General features: G+C 40.0%; 1 protein-coding gene across 2 annotated transcripts in view; it reads left to right on the forward strand.

Moving 5' to 3' along the window:
- AOX4 (aldehyde oxidase 4) overlaps nucleotides 1-17,987 on the forward strand; it is an 85,278-nt gene that overhangs the window by 19,995 nt on the left and 47,296 nt on the right. For both annotated transcript variants that reach the window (XM_031651147.1, NM_001308436.1), the window contains 8 exon segments: nucleotides 1,037-1,133; nucleotides 3,812-3,920; nucleotides 7,532-7,658; nucleotides 10,106-10,167; nucleotides 14,049-14,132; nucleotides 14,729-14,809; nucleotides 17,359-17,503; nucleotides 17,760-17,852. In XM_031651147.1, coding sequence (XP_031507007.1) covers nucleotides 1,037-1,133; nucleotides 3,812-3,920; nucleotides 7,532-7,658; nucleotides 10,106-10,167; nucleotides 14,049-14,132; nucleotides 14,729-14,809; nucleotides 17,359-17,503; nucleotides 17,760-17,852 — 798 coding nt within the window.

Consider the following 17,987-nt stretch of genomic DNA (forward strand, 5'->3'; position numbering starts at 1 on the left):
AAAAAGCAGGACTTGCCAGAGCAGTCCAGCGCCCAGAGGTGACATCGCTGGCTCAAGTTGGGGACCAAAGAACAGAGGACAGGGATGTGCAGCCCTTCTAGAATGCTGCAGAAAATTCTCAACTCCTTGCCGCAGCTACCAGGAGTATCCTGACCCTGTATTATCTCTTCATGGGCAGCCATTTCCAAGATGAAAATTAATCTTAACCTCTACCCAAGCCAATGATAACCTCCACCCATAAAATGCTTTTTAAACTTCACCCAGAGAAGGTTTCAAGCGAATTCCAGTATATGTTTATAGAACCTAAAGCAGGAGATTTACATATAGTATTTGTTCTCCCTTTGTATGCAAACACCTTACAGGAAAAAAGATACATAGTGATTGTTGACATAACTGGTTCAGGAGCCATGGTTATTAAATTAATAATGTCTAGTCCCATAAAAATATAATAGCATTACACTGCAGTACTAGGAAAAGTTAAGCCTCACAGGGGAAATTTTTCTAAGTTCTGCACACAAACCACATCCCACCACCTCTACAGCAATAATGTTAAATGGGTTCAGAATCCATTGTCCACAACTCAGAATTCAGCAGGTTTTTTCACAACTCTTTTGGATGCAAACCCCAACCTAACTGGCATGAGGCTCTATGTAGTTTTCCCGTATCCTACTTAATGTGACTGTGCACATGTTTCACTGAGGAGACATCAATATGTTTGATTACAAGGTGCTGCCCTAGACCACCTGGGAGTGCTATATTATTACCTTTCTAAAATCTGAACGATTTTAAATTCAGAAATGCATCTGGACCTGAGGTTTTCAGACAAGGCAGAGGAGGCCTGCAAGGATTTCTTCTTACCTTTCATCAGTGAGCTCATTCATAAGGAAAAGCTGAACAATCTCTCTAAGCAAGAAACCATGGCCAACTTGGTACAAGACTCAAGAAAACATGTTGCTTGTTATAAGTATGCAAGGGGGAAAATGTAGAAATCAAAGCAGTCTGGGCCCCTCCTTTTCCTTGACTCCCTTCCTTTGAGTTCGTCTTACAGGCACTAAATATTCCTGTGGAGGAGGAGGCTGCGGTGCCTGTACAGTAATGGTGTCAAGATACAACTCCATGACCAAGACGATCCAGTATCCTTTGGGTTGGCATCGGCCCCTGCCTGCTCTGGGCATGCCTGGGAAGGGTGTGGAACTGCCACTTTTCTTGTCAATGTGCCTTGCGCCCCTCCTCTCTCCAGGTGGCTAATGCACTCATGCTGCCTCTAGGCCTGCTCTCCCTATAACTTCCCAAACTCCAGATCTTTCCACAGATGTTCTTCCCATCAGAATGTATCTACCTTGTGTGCCTGTCTATCAGGCTCTGCTCTTTATTGCTGTAAAAACATTTAATTTGCTTCTGAGTAGGAGATTTCAGGGTAAGATTAGGCAAGAATGGCTTAACACAAAGAAATTACCAGGAACATCTTGATCCTGTATTCTCTCTTCATGGTCAGCAATTTCCAAGATGAAGATTAAATCTTAACCTCAACCCAAGCCAGTTGTAGTCCTGGTGGAAGAGTCAGGTATGCAACATATACTAAGAAGAGTTGCTTGCCTGGAAAGGCTGAATGAGACCTTAAATCATGCTGCATGATTGAGTCAGCATCTCCTTGACCTAAAAATGTAGTTTTGCTCACTGATTGAATGTGGTGATGGAGTTGTCTAGCATGAGTCCCAAGTTTTTGCCTTAGGTGCCTAGATGGTGCCATTCACAAATTAGGGAATTTGGAAGAGGAGGAGCAGGGAGGGGAAAGCGGTAAGTTTAGCTATAGAGTAATTATGGGACACCTACAAGGGATTGTCCAACAGGCACCAAGATAGACAGGTCTGTTACTTAGAGAAGAGATCTCATCTGGAGCTATGACTTATTGGAAGTTATTTATAACTTCAATATGTATTGAATGCTTATGGTGCACCAGGCACTGTTCAAAGAAGCTCACATATGTTATCATATTTAGACCTCAAAACAACTTTGAGACGGGCGTTATGATCACTCACACTAAAAAAAAAAAAAAAAGAGGAAACTAAGACAAAGAGAGTTAAATAACTTGCTCAAGGTTTCACAGGCCAGGTAATGGCAAAGACAGGTTTTCAGCCCAGGCCACCTGGAAGGTAACAGGAACTGTGGGAGAGCATATAAGAGTAGGATACTATAGAACAACAAAAAGAAAAATGGGCAAAGAAAGAAGGCCTCACAAAGGAGACCAACAAGAAGTAGCTAGAGTTGAAGGAGGAACATTAAGAGGAGAAAGCTCCAAAAAGACAGAGATGGTCACTATTATGAAACACTAGGAGTGGTCCCGGGACATTGGATTGCTCCCAGAGCAATGACAACTGAATGGTGGAGCTGGAAGGGAAGGTACAGTTGGTATAGACGTGACTGGAAGGCAAGGAAGCCGTAGACAGCTCTTGAAGAAATGACCAAGAAAGGAAAGAAAGTTGGGCCAATGTTGGAGGGCACACAGGTTTTGGATTTTTTTTTTAGCATAGAAAACATTTGAATTTATTTCTAAAGGCAGGAAATTTGGGGAAATGAGAAGCCTAGACAGGAAGAGGGTAGGAGGACCATTGATGATGGGGCAAATCTATGTGGCGCCAAGAGTAGATGGGATCCAGAGATCGGGGGAAAGGGAGGAGGAAGGGTTCTGTACACTCTGGGCCTTGTGGAGGTGAGACTGATTGCAGATATGAGTGGCCACAGGCTAGGGGTGGAGGGAGCTCATGCCTCTATTCCCTACATGAGGTATAAGGGCAAGACTGAGGAGAGCAATGAGCACGGGAAGAGTCATTGAGAGAAAAGGCAGAGGGAGGCGAGATCAAAAGGAAACAGATCTTAACAGGGAGGGAAGTGGAGGACATGAAAAACAAAGATGTATCTGTTGCATGAGGTACCTGGGGCCCACCCTCGTTCTGTGCACTAAGCACTCTTCCAGGGTCCCTAGCTAGTTGGCTGGGTGGCTTCCAAACAGCTTTGTTGATTGGAAGGGGTAGGGAAACCACGATCAACACTCTATCTTTTTTTCAGAAGAGTAGCATTCATGCTCCCAGCCTGGGTAGGGAAAGAAAGGAAACATTCCCTGGGAAAGGGGCAATTTCCCATACCTGAAAAGAGGCTGGGACTTAGCCTGAGTGGGAATGAAGAAGCTAAATTTAACTAATGAGGCCTGGACTCCATTCCTAAGCAGGGAGATGGGAATCTGGTACTAGCCAATCTGCCATGCCATTAACACAGGCGCCAGGATAGGAGAGATGGTCAAGGCAAGGCACAAAACAGTGACTTTCATACTTGGCCATTCCTCAGTTGGAATCATCTGAAGAGCTTTAAACAGTGATTAATTGATCCCTCACCAGAAGTTCTGTTTAATTGGACTAGGGCACAATCAGAATATCTACAGTTTTTAGAGCTTTCCATGGTTAAGAACAACAGGGCTAAGCTACCCCACGGTGGTTTACTAAGTCAGTAGATTATTTTTATGGTGAATAAAAGGCTTCCTTTCCCTGGAATGAGAAAAAAAAATGGAGAATGAGGGTGTCTTGAAGGTCCTACACAAGGTCTTCATTATTCTTTTCTTCCATTTCTTTCTGCCATTCTGCACCAGTCACACCTAAGTTTTTTCTTGGGCACATCCACAAATTTACAGTTTTCTATCTAGCCTGCTCTTATTCTCAGGGAAATACAGTCTCCTGACTCTCCTGGACTGAAATAACTCCCGAGCTGTTACCCACTCCCCATGATTCCAATGTGTTCTCTTTACCTAATCCCATCACAGCCATTATCCAGCAACGGCGTGCCTGGTACCCATCTGTTCTCTGTATGGGGCTGCAGTCACCACCGTGGAAGGTGTGGGAAGCATCAAAACCAGGATTCACCCTGTGCAGGTAAGAGCAGAATGCAGTCTGGACCAGCTGATGGCATCCCACGTAGTCTAATGTACTCCATTTAGGTCACCACCTTTGAACTCCCTTATGCTTTTAAATTCTCATTTTGTAAGATTCAGTGCTCCATAGCTACAGATCTTTTCAGAGATCTTGTCAAGATCCTTTCATTGATTTTAATATATCTTAAACCCAAAACTTTCTCAGCCCTATCCTTGCCCTAAAGTGAAAAAAGAACAATCCGGTTTGACAAGAGAAGAAAATGAGACAACAAATCAGAAGTTTATGGAAAAAAACTAGTTGTCCACTCCATTTCAAAATTACTAAATTCTGATGGAGAAGCCAGTTATGTGTACAAATACTCCCCAGGTGCTCTCCAGATGTCTGACAAGTAAATATACAATATGTTACAATGAAACACAACTGAAATAACGAAGCGTTTACTAAAACTTCGAAAACTTTTAAAAGAAATGGTAATGCAATTGCTATATACTAGAATAGGAACTTCTGCAAAGGTTGAGTTTTAAAGGCAATGTATAGAAAAATTAATTATAAACAGCCATATTTTCCCATGAGATTCCTTCTCTTGGAAGACTGTGGTTAGAACACAAAGCTCTCCTTTCAAGAGCTTTCTACGATGACAATGTCTTACCTTTGATGGGCACTTGTTAACAGTAGAAGGTATTTTTAAAATTAGAATTCTTTTTAAAAAAATTATTATGGATACGTAAAAGTTGTACATGTTTATGGGGTATATGTGATATTTTCATACAAGCATGTACAATATGCAATGATCAAATCAGAGTAAATGGTGTCCATCACCTCAAACATTTATCATGTATTTGTGTTAGGAACATTCTAATCATACTCTCTTTGTTCTTTTGAAATACACAATAAAATATTGTTAACTGTAGTCACCCTATTGTGCTACCAAACACTAGATCTTATTCCTTCTATCTAACTGTACTTTGGACTCCTTCTTTATATTCCCCTCTCCACTACCCTTCCCAGCTTCTGGTAACCATCGTTTTACTCTTTATCTCCATGAGTCCAATTTTTTTTTTTAGCTCCCACATATGAGCAAAAGCATGTGATATTTATCTTTCTGTGCCTGGCTTATTTCACTTAACAAAACATCCTCCTGTTCCATCCACATTTTTGCAAATGACAGGATCTCATTACTTTTTACAGCTGAATGATATTCCATTGTGTATATGTACAGCATTTTCTTTTTCCAGTGTTAAAAGAAAACTTCAGACAAATTAAATTTAACAGAGTTTAACTGAGCAAGGAAAAAAAAATGATTCGCAAATTGGGCAGCCTCCAGAGTCACAGCAGATTTAGAGAGACTCTAGGGATGCCTTGTGGTCAGAGCAAATTTATAGACAAAAAAAGGAAAGTGATGTGCAGCAATGGAAGTGAGCTACAGAAACAGCTGGATTCAGCTGGGTTGGTTACAGGTTGGCTTTTTGAACACAGTTTGAACAGTCAGCGGTGTATGAGTGGTTAAAGCGTGGCTGCTGAGATTGGCTGGGACTCAGCTACTGTTGCAGTAGCATACTTCTAAGTTAGGTTTTCAGTCTTGTCTATTGCTAAGTTAGGTTACTGTTCCTCCACAAGAACTCAAATATGGAAGTATGGACATTTCTCAGGCCATATTTAGTTCAATTTAACACCATTTATGTGTTGGTGGACACTTATTAATAGATTGATTCCATACCTTAGCTATTGTAAATAGTGCTGCAGTGAACATAGGAGTGAAGACATCTCTTTGATATACTGATTTCCTTTCTTTTGGGTATATCCCTAGCAGTGGGATTGCTGGATCATATGGTAGCTCTATTTTTAGTTGTTTGAGGAACCTCCAAACAGTTCTCCGTACTGGTTGTACTGAGATTCCCACCAACAGTGTATGAGGGTTCTCCTTTCTTAACAGAAGGTATTAATTAAGTCATTTTACTCTCTAAATCCTGTTTTCTTTATCTGTGAACTAGAAAGTGTAATTTAGAGGAACAAGTAAAATACTCTCAAGCCATGTTCATGTGAGTTTTGGTCCTTACTGTAATTAATTGTGTGACCTTGGGTGATTTTCTTGACTTTTCTTCATCTTCAAAATTAGGGTAATAATGGTATCTACTTTAGAGGATGGTTATGAGAATAAATGAATAGTCATAATAATAGGTGTCTTTCAGCCATAAACTTAATGACTTTCTTTCTCATTAAGATCTTATCCCACACTTGACTCATCCCCTTAACAGTCATAAAAGCACTCTATGCTGTACTGGTCAGATTTCTTTCTCTCAAATCTTGATAGTACAGATGATAGATTTGTTAAGTAGTACCCTGCAGCAAGCTTGTACTGGCTCATAAAAACCAGTAATAAATTTTGCTTGTACTGGCTCGTGAAAACCAATGATAAATTTTCAGGAATTTTGCAAGCCAGTCTTGGAACACAGCCATTAATAAAAATTAAACTATATAAACTTACAATTAAATAATTTATATAATAATACCAGCCATAGTGGAAATATTTATACTACAAAAATTGACAGAAAATACAAATCAGGACTTCTTTTTCCTTCAGAAGAGCCCGCTGTTAAATATTCCCCAGCATATTTACAGCACGTTAACATGCCACATCTGAATCTTGTCAAGATTCTTGTCAAGAAACTTGCCATCTAGCAATAAGTCCAACACAGCCATACTTTCCTCTCACATTTGAACAATGGCTGTCCTTTCCTTTGAGCCACAGGTGAAGTCTTTGGCTTTCATTTTAGGAGCCATGCTGTTTGGAAAATGTGTATTTGAAAACATTTGAATCACACTCAAGCCGGCCAGCTGAGCACCCTGAGAGGCATAGGACTGACACAGAGGGACCCCCAGAGCCATGGCTCACATCTATATCTTCGTGGCATAGGGTCTCTGTATAGAGTAGACAAAGTACATTGCCATTTCTCACTCTCCTTTTTCATTGTTTTGTATGTTCTGTCATTATATTTGAGTGTATAAAGTTATATGTGCATAAATTATGTGACTAGCATGCTGCGAAATAGCACTTCACCATTCTCAAAGCATTCATATTGATTGTGGTATTTAATTAATAACAACTTCTATCATATAGATGGAGAAAGGTATAAAAATGACTTGCCAGAGACTACATTAAATGATTTGTACACCTTCATTCATTTATTCCTATAACCATCCTGTAAAGTAGATACCATTATTATCCTAATTTTAAAAATGAAGAAAAGTCAAGTAAATCACTCAAGGTCACACAATGAATGAGTTGAAGTAAGGACTAAAACTCACATGAACATGGCTTCAGAGCATTTTACTTCTTCCCCTAAATTATACTTCCTACTTCACAGATAAAGAAACGAGGATCCAAAGAATAAAGTGACTTAATTAATACCTGCCACTAGGCTGTTCTTGAGGACAAAAATAATATGCATATGGTTCCAAGAAATAAAAGTATTTTTCTTCCAGGATACACCTTTCATCTTTTACCCTGAAGTTATTTCTGGAAAGCTAAATATGTAAGCTCCACTGCTTATTGTTGTTCAAGGTAGAGAAGCAAGAGGTCTAAAGCATGAATGATGTACATTGTCTCCCAGGAAAGACTTGCCAAGTGTCATGGCACGCAGTGTGGATTCTGCAGCCCAGGGATGGTGATGTCCATCTACACACTGCTGAGGAATCACCCGGAGCCAACCCCTGAGCAGATCACCAAAGCTCTGGGAGGTGAGCGTTCTGGAACCTCTGCAGGCAGAGCCCAGGTTAGAAAGTGCCCAAGTAACTAAAGAAGGGTGTCCCAGGCCATGGAGAGAAGTTGCAGCACAGCTTTGGGGTTCCAGGCACCTGGCCAACAGGTAGGCCTCTGTAGGAACTGTCTTGATGCAAGTCCTTTCTACTTTGTCTTAGCAACAGTGATGCCAGAAATTGGGGTGATACTGGTTTCCTCACAAAACTTTTTCCTCTAGTAAAGCCCTTTGTAACTCCGCAAAGGCATTGAAATGGGCTGTTTCTAATACTTTTAACATAATATTTTCCAAATGTGGAAATTTGGATAGTGTGGAAGAATAGAATGTTACTGTTTTTTTGTCTGTTTGTTTGTTTGAGACAGAGTTTTGCTCTTGTTGCCCAGGCTGGAGTGCAATGGTGCAATGCTAGAGTTATAAATGTTAGGTTCACTGATAATCTTCATGTTCACATTTTAAGAAAAACAATAATATAAAATAAAATTCAAATAAATGTAATTAGTATAAGCACATAAATTCTCAAATGATTAACTGGTTCAAATCATTGTTTCATTTAATCTTGTCTTTTCAAGACTAAGGGAATAGAAGAGAATTTTTGAATCATTTTTTCTCAGAATCAGAAGAATTTCTGTAACGTGTATAATTAGCTTTCTTTAGTGGGCCTTTAGTAGGGCTTGTAGACTGAACACTGACTATGTGGCTAAAAACAAAAACTAAACAAAGCACCCTAGTGCTGGCTCACACCAGCCTTTAATGTTTGCTTACAATTTATCAGCAAGAAGGTGTTCACTGCCTCTTAAATACTTCTAGTTCATGTCATGTAGTTATCTTCTAGGCATTGTAGCTCCATCCTTCTACTCTAAAGAAGAATTCTAAGTTCACGGCCTTCTGTATTTTTTCTTCTTAGCAAAATGAAGAAACAGATTATTGTGTCTGCAGGCATTCTTGTATATGCCATTTCTTCCTAAATTATCCTCATTATAATGAAAAGAAAGGAGTATACCTGTTACTCAGGTTTCATATGACTCACTGCATCAGGTTCTACAACACTTTACTTATAGATGTTTAAACCTGCCCAGTCCTCACATTGTTTCTAAAATGTTTAATCTGTAATTGAACATAATTTTATATTTACTTTTTGGTATAAAAATAATATACTCATATTACTCAAAATGTCCAAAAAATTAAAAAACAAGGAAAAACTCATTCCTAATTCTGCCACCAAGACACAACCACTGTCAAATATGTCTGTGTTTTCAGTCTTTTTTTATATATCGGTTTTGTTGCTTATTTTAAACACTTGTGACCATTATATATACATTTTTTAATTATATGTACAATTTAATAGTATAAGTATTTTCCAATGTTATTAAAACCTCTTCGTTTATATCATTCTTACTGGCTGCAAAATATGAAGACTTTTTTTTTTAAAGACAGTTATTTCCCTCACCCTTTCCACCATATGTTGGAATTGTTGACCAGTTAAAACAATACCAGGTACTTACTGAACACCAACTGTGCTGTTCTAGAGAGGTTCAAAGACATCCAAGTCAACTTTACCTTCTTTAGGAGCCTAAGATTCACTGAGGGAGACATACACACATAAATGACCCTACTCCTCAAGCATAGGGGATGCTAGGTCTACAGAAAGATCCAGACAGTAAATGGTACAGCTCTGGCCTGGGGTTTAGAGCAGACCCCATGGAGAAGGGGAATGGACGTCTTGAAAAATGTTTCCAGTCCCTCTTCCCCTAAGAAAGCACTTGAGCTGGGCACAGTGGCTCACACCTGTAATCCCAGCACTTTGGGGTGCTGAGGTGGGTGGATCACCTGAGGTCAGGCATTCGAGACCATCCTGGCTAACATGGTGAAACCTCGTTTCTACTAAAAATACAAAAAATTAGCCAGACGTGGTAGCATGCGCCTGTAATCTCAGCTGCTCGGGAGGCTGAGGCAGGAGAATCACTTGAACCCGGGAGGCAGAGGTTGCAGTGAGCCGAGATTGCGCCATTGCACTCCAGCCTGGGCAACAAGAGTGAAAAGAAAAAAGAAAGAAAGCACTTGACGGAGAAGAGACTCCATGAGAAAGGCTTGACTAAGTGCCACACATGAGATGTTATGAGGGTGGCAAGTATACGAGTTATAGGGTGGTAAGTATGTGATGTTATAGGGTAGCAGGTATGCCACTGCGCTGGAAATAAGACAAGAAGGAAAAAAAGCTTTGTGGTATTTAAGAAAGAAAATGTAATCACAAGGTCTATTTTTGAAGAATATCTCCAGGGGAAACATTTGTTCCAAAGAACCAACTGGCTGGGTTTAGGGAATAAAAAAGAATCTAATTACTAGCATAGTTATTTCTCTGAAAATATTAAGGACAGATATGCAATATATTCCTCTGTTATTCATTGAAACGTGATCCCTTCTTAACAGGTAATTTGTGCCGCTGCACTGGATACCGACCAATTGTAGAAAGTGGAAAAACTTTCTGTGTAGTAAGTTTTAAAAAAATTTCATTCTATTGCCTTAATATATTAATGAACCTTTGCATAAAATAATCTATTTCATTCAATAATTTCTGAAATAGCCCAACATTGAACTTTCTAATCACTGAAATTGCTTAAATGCCCATTGTTGGTATTTTCTTTAATCAACTCTTAGCATCTATCTTGTTTATAGCCCCAAATTTGGCGCTTTCCTAAGAAGTATAGTATATTGCCCATGACTTCAAGAAATGAATACTCGATTGAAGAAAATGAAACAGAAACAATAAAAGTGTAATATCAAAGCAAGATTTTAAAAGTTCAATGTATCCTATATATTATATACATAAATTTCAAAGGAACCTGGATTAAATAGAATTAATGAATGAGAAGAAGAGAGATAGAGTCAACTTTACCTTCTTTAGGAGCCTAAGATTCATTGAGGGAGACATACACACAGGAACCTGGATTAAATAGAATTAATGAAATAGAATTAATGAATGAGAAGAAGAGAGATAGAGGGGACTTATTGGAGAAGCGGAGTTTTGAGCTAGGTCCTAAAGGAAGTAATAGAAATGAATGGCTGACAAAAGGTCCGTAGAAAATTCCAACTAATAAAATGTATGAAAGTAGGAAAAAGAAAGCTAACCAAGGTTCTGATAAGAAATTGATGCAACTGTCCGGGCACAGTGGCTCACACCTATAATTCTAGCATGTTGGGAGGCCAAGGTGGGTGGATTACCTGAGGTCAGGAGTTCAAGACCAGCCTGGCCAACATGGTAAAACCCCTTCTCTACTAAAAGCACAATTAGCCGGGTGTGGTGGCGCATGCCTGTAATCCCAGTTACTCGGAAGGCTGAGGCAGGAGAATTGCTTGAACCCTGAGGGCAGAGGTTGCAGTGAGCTGAGATCGTGCCACTTCACTCCAGCCTGGGCAAAGGAGTATAACTCTGTCAGAAAGAGAAAGAAAGAGAGAGAGAGAGAGGAAGGGAAAGAGAAAGAGAGAAAGAGAGAGAAAGATGCAACGGAAGCATTGGAGAGAAAGAAGATACTGCTTGAAGCTAAGAACTTTAGCCTTGGCTGGGCGTGGTGGCTCCTGCCTGTAATCTCAGCACTTTGGGAGGCTGAAGCAAGCGGATCACTTTACATCAGTTCGAGACCAGCCTGGCCAACATGGTGAAATCCCGCCTCCACCAAAAAATACAAAAATTAGTTGGGTGTGGTGGTGCCCACCTGTAGTCCCAGCTACTCAGGAGACTGAGGTGGGAGAATCTCTTAAACCCAGGAAGTGGAGGTTGCAGTGAGCCAAGATGGCATGACTGCACTCCAGCCTGGACGACAGAGTGAGACCCATCTAAAAAAAAAAAAAAAAAAAAAAAAAAATAAATGTAGCCTTAAAGTTGATAAACAACATGTAGTCACTGTCTGTTTGCAAACCAGGAGTAATACAATGACAACAGTATTTCAGGAGGAGAATTCTTGGTACCTGCCAACAGGAAGGATAAGCCTAGGGAGATGTGCTGGGAAGTGAGGGCATGGACTAGTGCAGTACCCCATGCATGAGGAGTGACAACCCAGACCAGTGTGGCATATGTAGGGACAGAAAGATAACTTCCCAGAAAGGAACTGCCAGAATCATAACCACCAGACAGTGAAGAGTGCAGCGAGAAAGGAATCCAAGTCACCTGCAAAGTTCAGAGATTGAGGAACAAAATAGGACAAAAGAAGGTGGGAAAAAAAAAATTTCATGTAAAAGGAGACAGAGTCATACTTTCTTTCTTTCTTTTTTTTTTTTTTTTTTTTTTTGAGACTGGGTCTCTCTCTCTGTTTCCCAGGCTGATCTTGAACTCCTGGGCTCAAGCCATCCACCCACCTCAACATTGCAAAGTGCTGAGATTACAGGCGTGAGCCACTGCACTTAACCAAGACATACTTTTGAGAAGGTTTCAGTTAGGAAAATTAATTTGATATAATTTTTGTTAAACAAAAACAATTCTAGGCGCACCAGGCCATTCCAAGTACTATGAAGTCTTTGAAAAAAAAATGTACTTTTTATGCCAGTAAAGAAGAATTTCAAGAAATTTTACAAACTACAGGCTAGTTTATTTTAAATCCTGGGCAAGATACTATTTATTTTAAAACATATGAATAGCCAGTATTTCACCATTTTGACCTACAAAAAATAGCAACTTCTTCATATGATTTGCACAGCATTGTCACAAAATCCAAATCCTTTCTTAACTTTGTAGAAAATTACCTTTCAGGCTGGGCACGGTGGCTTACGCCTGTAATCCCAGCACTTTGGGAGGCCGAGGTGGGTGAATCACTTGAGGCCAAGAGTTTGAGACCGGCCTGGTCAACAGGGTAAAACCCCGTCTCTACCAAAAAATGCAAAAATTAGCCAGGCATGGTGAGGCATACCTCTAGTCCCAGCTACTCAGGAGGCTGAGACAGGAGAATCACTTTAACCCAGGAGACAGAAGTTACAGTGAGCCAAGATCGTGCCACTGCACTCCAGCCTGGCGTGACAGAGCGAGACTCTATCTAAAAAAAACAAAAAGAAAGAAAAAGAAAATGACTTTTCAACTAAAGGTGTCAGCTGCTGCTTTTGCAGCAGTTCTTATGTGTCACACATTGTGTCAAACTTTTCTCATATTTAAACCTAACAAACCTGATTAGGATGGGTCTTACTATCCTAATTTAACAAGCTCAACCCAGCTTGTATGTGTTAAAGCAGGAACTAGAACCCAGGTCTCCCTGATGCCATGTAAGAAGCACGGTGTCTCCAAATCATCACAGATCATTAGACAACTTGTTTGTACATTGAATAGGGCAAACAAGAATAATTAGTCTGGCTGGGCGCAGTGGCTCACACCTATAATCCCATCATTTTGAGAGGCCAAGGCTGGCAGATCACTGAGCCTGCAAGTTTGAGACCAGCCTGGCCAAGATGGTTAAACCCTGTCTCTACAAAGAATGCAAAACTTAGCCAGGCATGGTGGTGCGCACCTGTAATCCCAGCTGCTCCGGAGGCTGAGGTGGGAGGATTGCTTGAGCCCATGAGGTCGAAGCTGCAGTGAGCTGAGATCGTGCCACTGCACTCCAGCCTGGGCAACAGACTCAGACCCTGTCTCAATAAATAAATAAACAATCTGATAGTTGTAACTGACAAATGAATTCAGGCTGAAAATACTACTGTGGGTCTGCATGACTGTCTTGAAAATTAAAGTTAAATGGTTTGTGACTTGAATCATCCAAATAATTCAGAATGACTCTAACACCCAAATGAACTCAGGTTTTCAGTTATTTATAAGTGTGGATAGAAAGTCTTAAAGGCAGTTTTTCTTCCCGGGACTCTATTAAAGATACATGCTATATCACCAGTAAGATAAAGAAGAGCAATCTCTTTGGGTTTGGGGGGTGGATCGGTTTGGGGAGCTTTTTTTTAGAGATGGGGCCTTGCTATGTCACCCAGGGTGGAGTACAGTGGCTATTGACTGGCGTGATCATAGCTCACCAGAGCCTCAAACTCCCACGCTCAAGTAATCCTCCTGTCTCAGCCTCCTGGGTTGCTGGAATTATAGGCGCACGCCACTGCACTCAGTGTTTGGGTTTTTTAGTTACCATATTACAACTCTATTCCATATATCTCACTTCTAGTAGGAAGCCTTAGCTGGCTGACCCCACCCACCCACCTCAAACCCCTTTTGTCTTCCCCTGAGACTTGAGTGACACCATTTACAAGACTCTATCATGAGCTTGGTGGCACATTCCCTATAATTTTTTCTAATTGTTAAGTGACAGTATAGCTTGTTACTTTCTCCATCAGGTACTTAAGTAGGTGTTTAAAGAATCAACCAATGAATTTTATTTAAACTGCTTTACCTCCTAAGGAATCAACTGTTTGTGAGCTGAAAGGATCAGGAAAATGTTGCATGGATCAAGAAGATGGGTCTTTGGTGAGTAGATGGGGAAAAGTAAGTATCTGGTTTTTCCACCCCCCTTGGGATTGACTGAGAAATACCCACATAAATCCAAATTCATTCAAGGTTTCTATTCATTTCAGTGAATAAAGTACAAACTAAGTGAATACAAGGCATAAATATCTTAAAGAGCTCCCGAAATTGGCCAACCCATGACTCCCGTAAGACTAGTCACCACAGAAGGCTGTTTTCCTTCAATACAACTTTTTGTGGCTTCATCTGAGTTTGCCAGTCACTCCCCCACACACACCCCAACTCAACAAGCACTAAGGGTCCAAGCAATGGTGCACTTTCATGCTTATGGCAGATGAAATCCACAAATATCTGAGACCCAGCACAGGAGTTTAAAACCTTTGCCAATTCCTGGCACCAGAGGAGGAAAATCAGAATCCAGTTAATCTTCAGGGGAAACCAACCCACGGTCCTGTGAGGGTGAAAAAAATTTCATTCAGGAACGACCTATGGTTCTGGCTCCTCCGTTTTGTGTTGGGGGTATCAGAGGTAGAGGCCCTCGCTCTGAAGTCTCACAGTTCCTGTACCTCTCTCAGAAACTCTAAAGCTCCATTTGTATTTTGTTTTGTTTTGTTGAGATGTGCACCAAACTGTACGATGAAGACGAATTCCAGCCCTTGGATCCATCCCAGGAGCCTATATTCCCTCCTGAACTCATAGTAAGATACTTTACTTTTGTTGTCTCATAACATGGTGTTGTATATGCCTTTTTGTATTACACTATAGAATTACCCAGTTTTAGACATTAAAATTTGGAAGTGTGTCCAACGCGACAATGGAGCAATAACCTATTTTTAGAAACTTGTTCAGTTCTCCTATAAATAATTTAAAGTTGGCCGCTTAGAAGAATGGCGCTGCCAGGACCTCAGAGATGCTTTGGTTCAACCCCTCTGCTGAAGATCCTGAGGCTAAAGTGTAGGGGACTTTCTTAAGGTCACACAGTGACACTGTAAGATATCTTACAGGCATTTTGGAAGGTTGGTGAAGTAAAAATCAAATGATACTTAGAATAATGGCATCACACTATTCATACAATTAACCTCTGTGGTTTCCACTCAGTGGAAAGAGAGGGAGAGAAAAGTAATATAAGTACTGTGGTATGCCCACCATTCCATTCCATGACTATGCCTTGGAGAGAGTATGCGATGAGAGATGGGATTCTACTAGCTTCTCAGAAGGTTTCAGTCCCCATATACCATGCATAGTGTGAGAACTTGGACACCCCAGGTGTAAGTCTGGTATTTTTAAATTGTAGATATAGATATAGATGTATACATGTGTATGTATGAGGGGTCTTCAACAAGTTCATGAAAAATTCATATTATGAAAAAACTGTACATGGATTTCAACATTTTTTTCACCAAAGTAAACTCCTACTAACTTGTTATAACACAGCTGAATAGGATCTAGTCTGAGACACTAAAAAGAATATCATTATCTGTTTAAAAAGAGCCTAAGTAACATGAATTCTGCTAAAACTGAAGCAAGAACAAACATCAAATTTAGGGTGACGCTTAGGTGGAAAATGGTGAAGTCATCAATGCTTTACAAAAAGTTTATGAGGACAATGCCCTCATATAAATCAACAGTTTACAAATGGATAACTTGTTTTAAGAAAGGACGAGATGATGTTGAAGCTGTAGCAGCACACCACCCACATCAATTTTCAAAGAAAAAATTCATCTTGTCCATGCCCTAATTGAAGAGGACTGGTAGTTAACAGCACAAACAATAGCCAACACCATAGACATCTCACATGGCCAACACCATAGATAACCCAGTTTACACAATCCTGACAGAAAAATTAAAGTTGAGCAAACTTTCCACTCAATGGGTACCAAAACCATTAAGCCCAGATCAGCTGCAGACCAGAGCAGAACTTTCAATGGAAATTTTAAACCAGTGGGATCAAGATCCTGAAGCAGTTCCTCAAAGAATTGTAGCAGGAAATGAAATGTGGCTTTACCAGTATGATCCCAAAGACAAAACCTGATCAAAGCAATGGCTATCAAGAGGTGTAAGTGGCCCAGTCAAAGCACAAGGGGACCAGTCAAGAGCAAAGGTCCCGGCAACAGTTTTTTGGGATGCTCAAGACATTTTGTTTGTTGACTTTCTGGAGGGCCAAAGAATGCTAACATCTGCTTATTAGGAGGGTGTTTTGCATCCTCCTACGAGATTTTTGTCAAGCTTTAGCAGGAAAATGCCCAGGAAACTTCCCCGGAGAGCCCTTCTATACCACAGCAATGCTCCTGCTCATTCCTCTCATCAGACAAGGACATTGTGGGGAGAGTTTTGAAGGAAAGTTGTTAGATATCCCCCTTACAGTGTTGATTTGGCTCCTTCTGATTTCTTTATGTTTCCTAATCTTATAAAAAAAAAATCTGTAAGAGGCACCCATTTTTCTTCAATTAATAATGTAAACAGATTGCATTAACATGATTATTTCCAAGAACCTCAGTTCTTGAGGGATGGACTAAATGGTTGGTATCATCACTTACAAAAGTGTCTTGTGATGGAGATTATGTTGAGAAATAAAGTTTATTATTTTTATTTTTTAATTCCATTTCTCGACAAACTTTATGAAGTACCTTCATATCTAAATATGTATGTGTGCATATGTACACACATATGTATATACTTATACATGTATATATGTATATATATATACATATGTATACTTGTATATATGTGTGTATACACACACAACACACATATATATACACATTCCATTTGCACTATTCCTGGTGAAAGATTAAAGGATTTTTTTAAGGTTAATTTTGCCTATAAGCAGTTTTGTCCTACAAAAAAAAAAAAAAACACCTAATCCCCCTAATCCCCAAAGATGAGCCCGCTCTGAGTCACTGTTAGAGTAGAACCAGAACCAGAAGCCTGTGATTTAACTCCTGACTAAGCCACTTTCACGGTAACATGCTGCTTCCTCTTTACACGCTCACTTCACAGACAGAGTTTATTCTATATCCAGTCATCAATAGACACCTGTCATGATGCTTATTCAGTGGTACCCACACAGATCTTATTAGTCTGGGTAATTTCAAACAGACCACCCTTTCCTGATCCCTAGAAGTTGAGATTCTTCAGAAAGCTAAAATGACCAGTAGCCTGCTTGGATGCCCAGAGCAGCAGATACACTCACAGCTTGTTGTTCAAGAGCCTTACTTGAAAACAAATTGGCTTTGCTTCTCTACAGAGAATGGCAAAAGATCCAAACAAGAGAAGGCTAACCTTCCAAGGGGAGAGAACCACATGGATCACCCCTGCGACCCTGAACGACCTTCTGGAGCTGAAAGCCAATTTCCCCAAAGCCCCGCTTGTCATGGGAAACACAGAATTGGGTAGGTGGTTGTTACCCATGTTCTTCAGTCTAGACTAAGTAGCCCAAATATTTGTGTTTCTTTTTAAACTGTTCATAAATGCAATTCATTTTTATTAATGATATTTATGGTCCTTTATAACGCTTTGGATCTTCTTTTGCAAATGAATCATTAAAGTCACAATTTGCCCTCTGGCTTATCAGTAAACGACATCTATTGGCATCCATTGTCTTCCTTTTCAAGCGTTTCTAATTACTTTAAATACTTTTCCCTTCAGGACCCAGCATTAAATTCAAAAATGAATCCCATCCAGTTTTTATATTTCCACTTGGGCTTCCAGAACTACATTTTGTGAACACCACAGGTGATGGTAAGCACCTTCTTTTTCAAATAAGATGTAATCTTTGGTGTTGGTGGGCTGTTGGTAATGGATTACATGCATTGGGCAAATTTGAGCAATTCATAGAATATCTGACCTCATTTATTCAGTCAAAGCTATTTATTG

This window comes from Papio anubis, chromosome 10 (assembly GCF_008728515.1).
Source record: "Papio anubis isolate 15944 chromosome 10, Panubis1.0, whole genome shotgun sequence".
NCBI classification, from domain to species: Eukaryota; Metazoa; Chordata; class Mammalia; order Primates; family Cercopithecidae; genus Papio; species Papio anubis.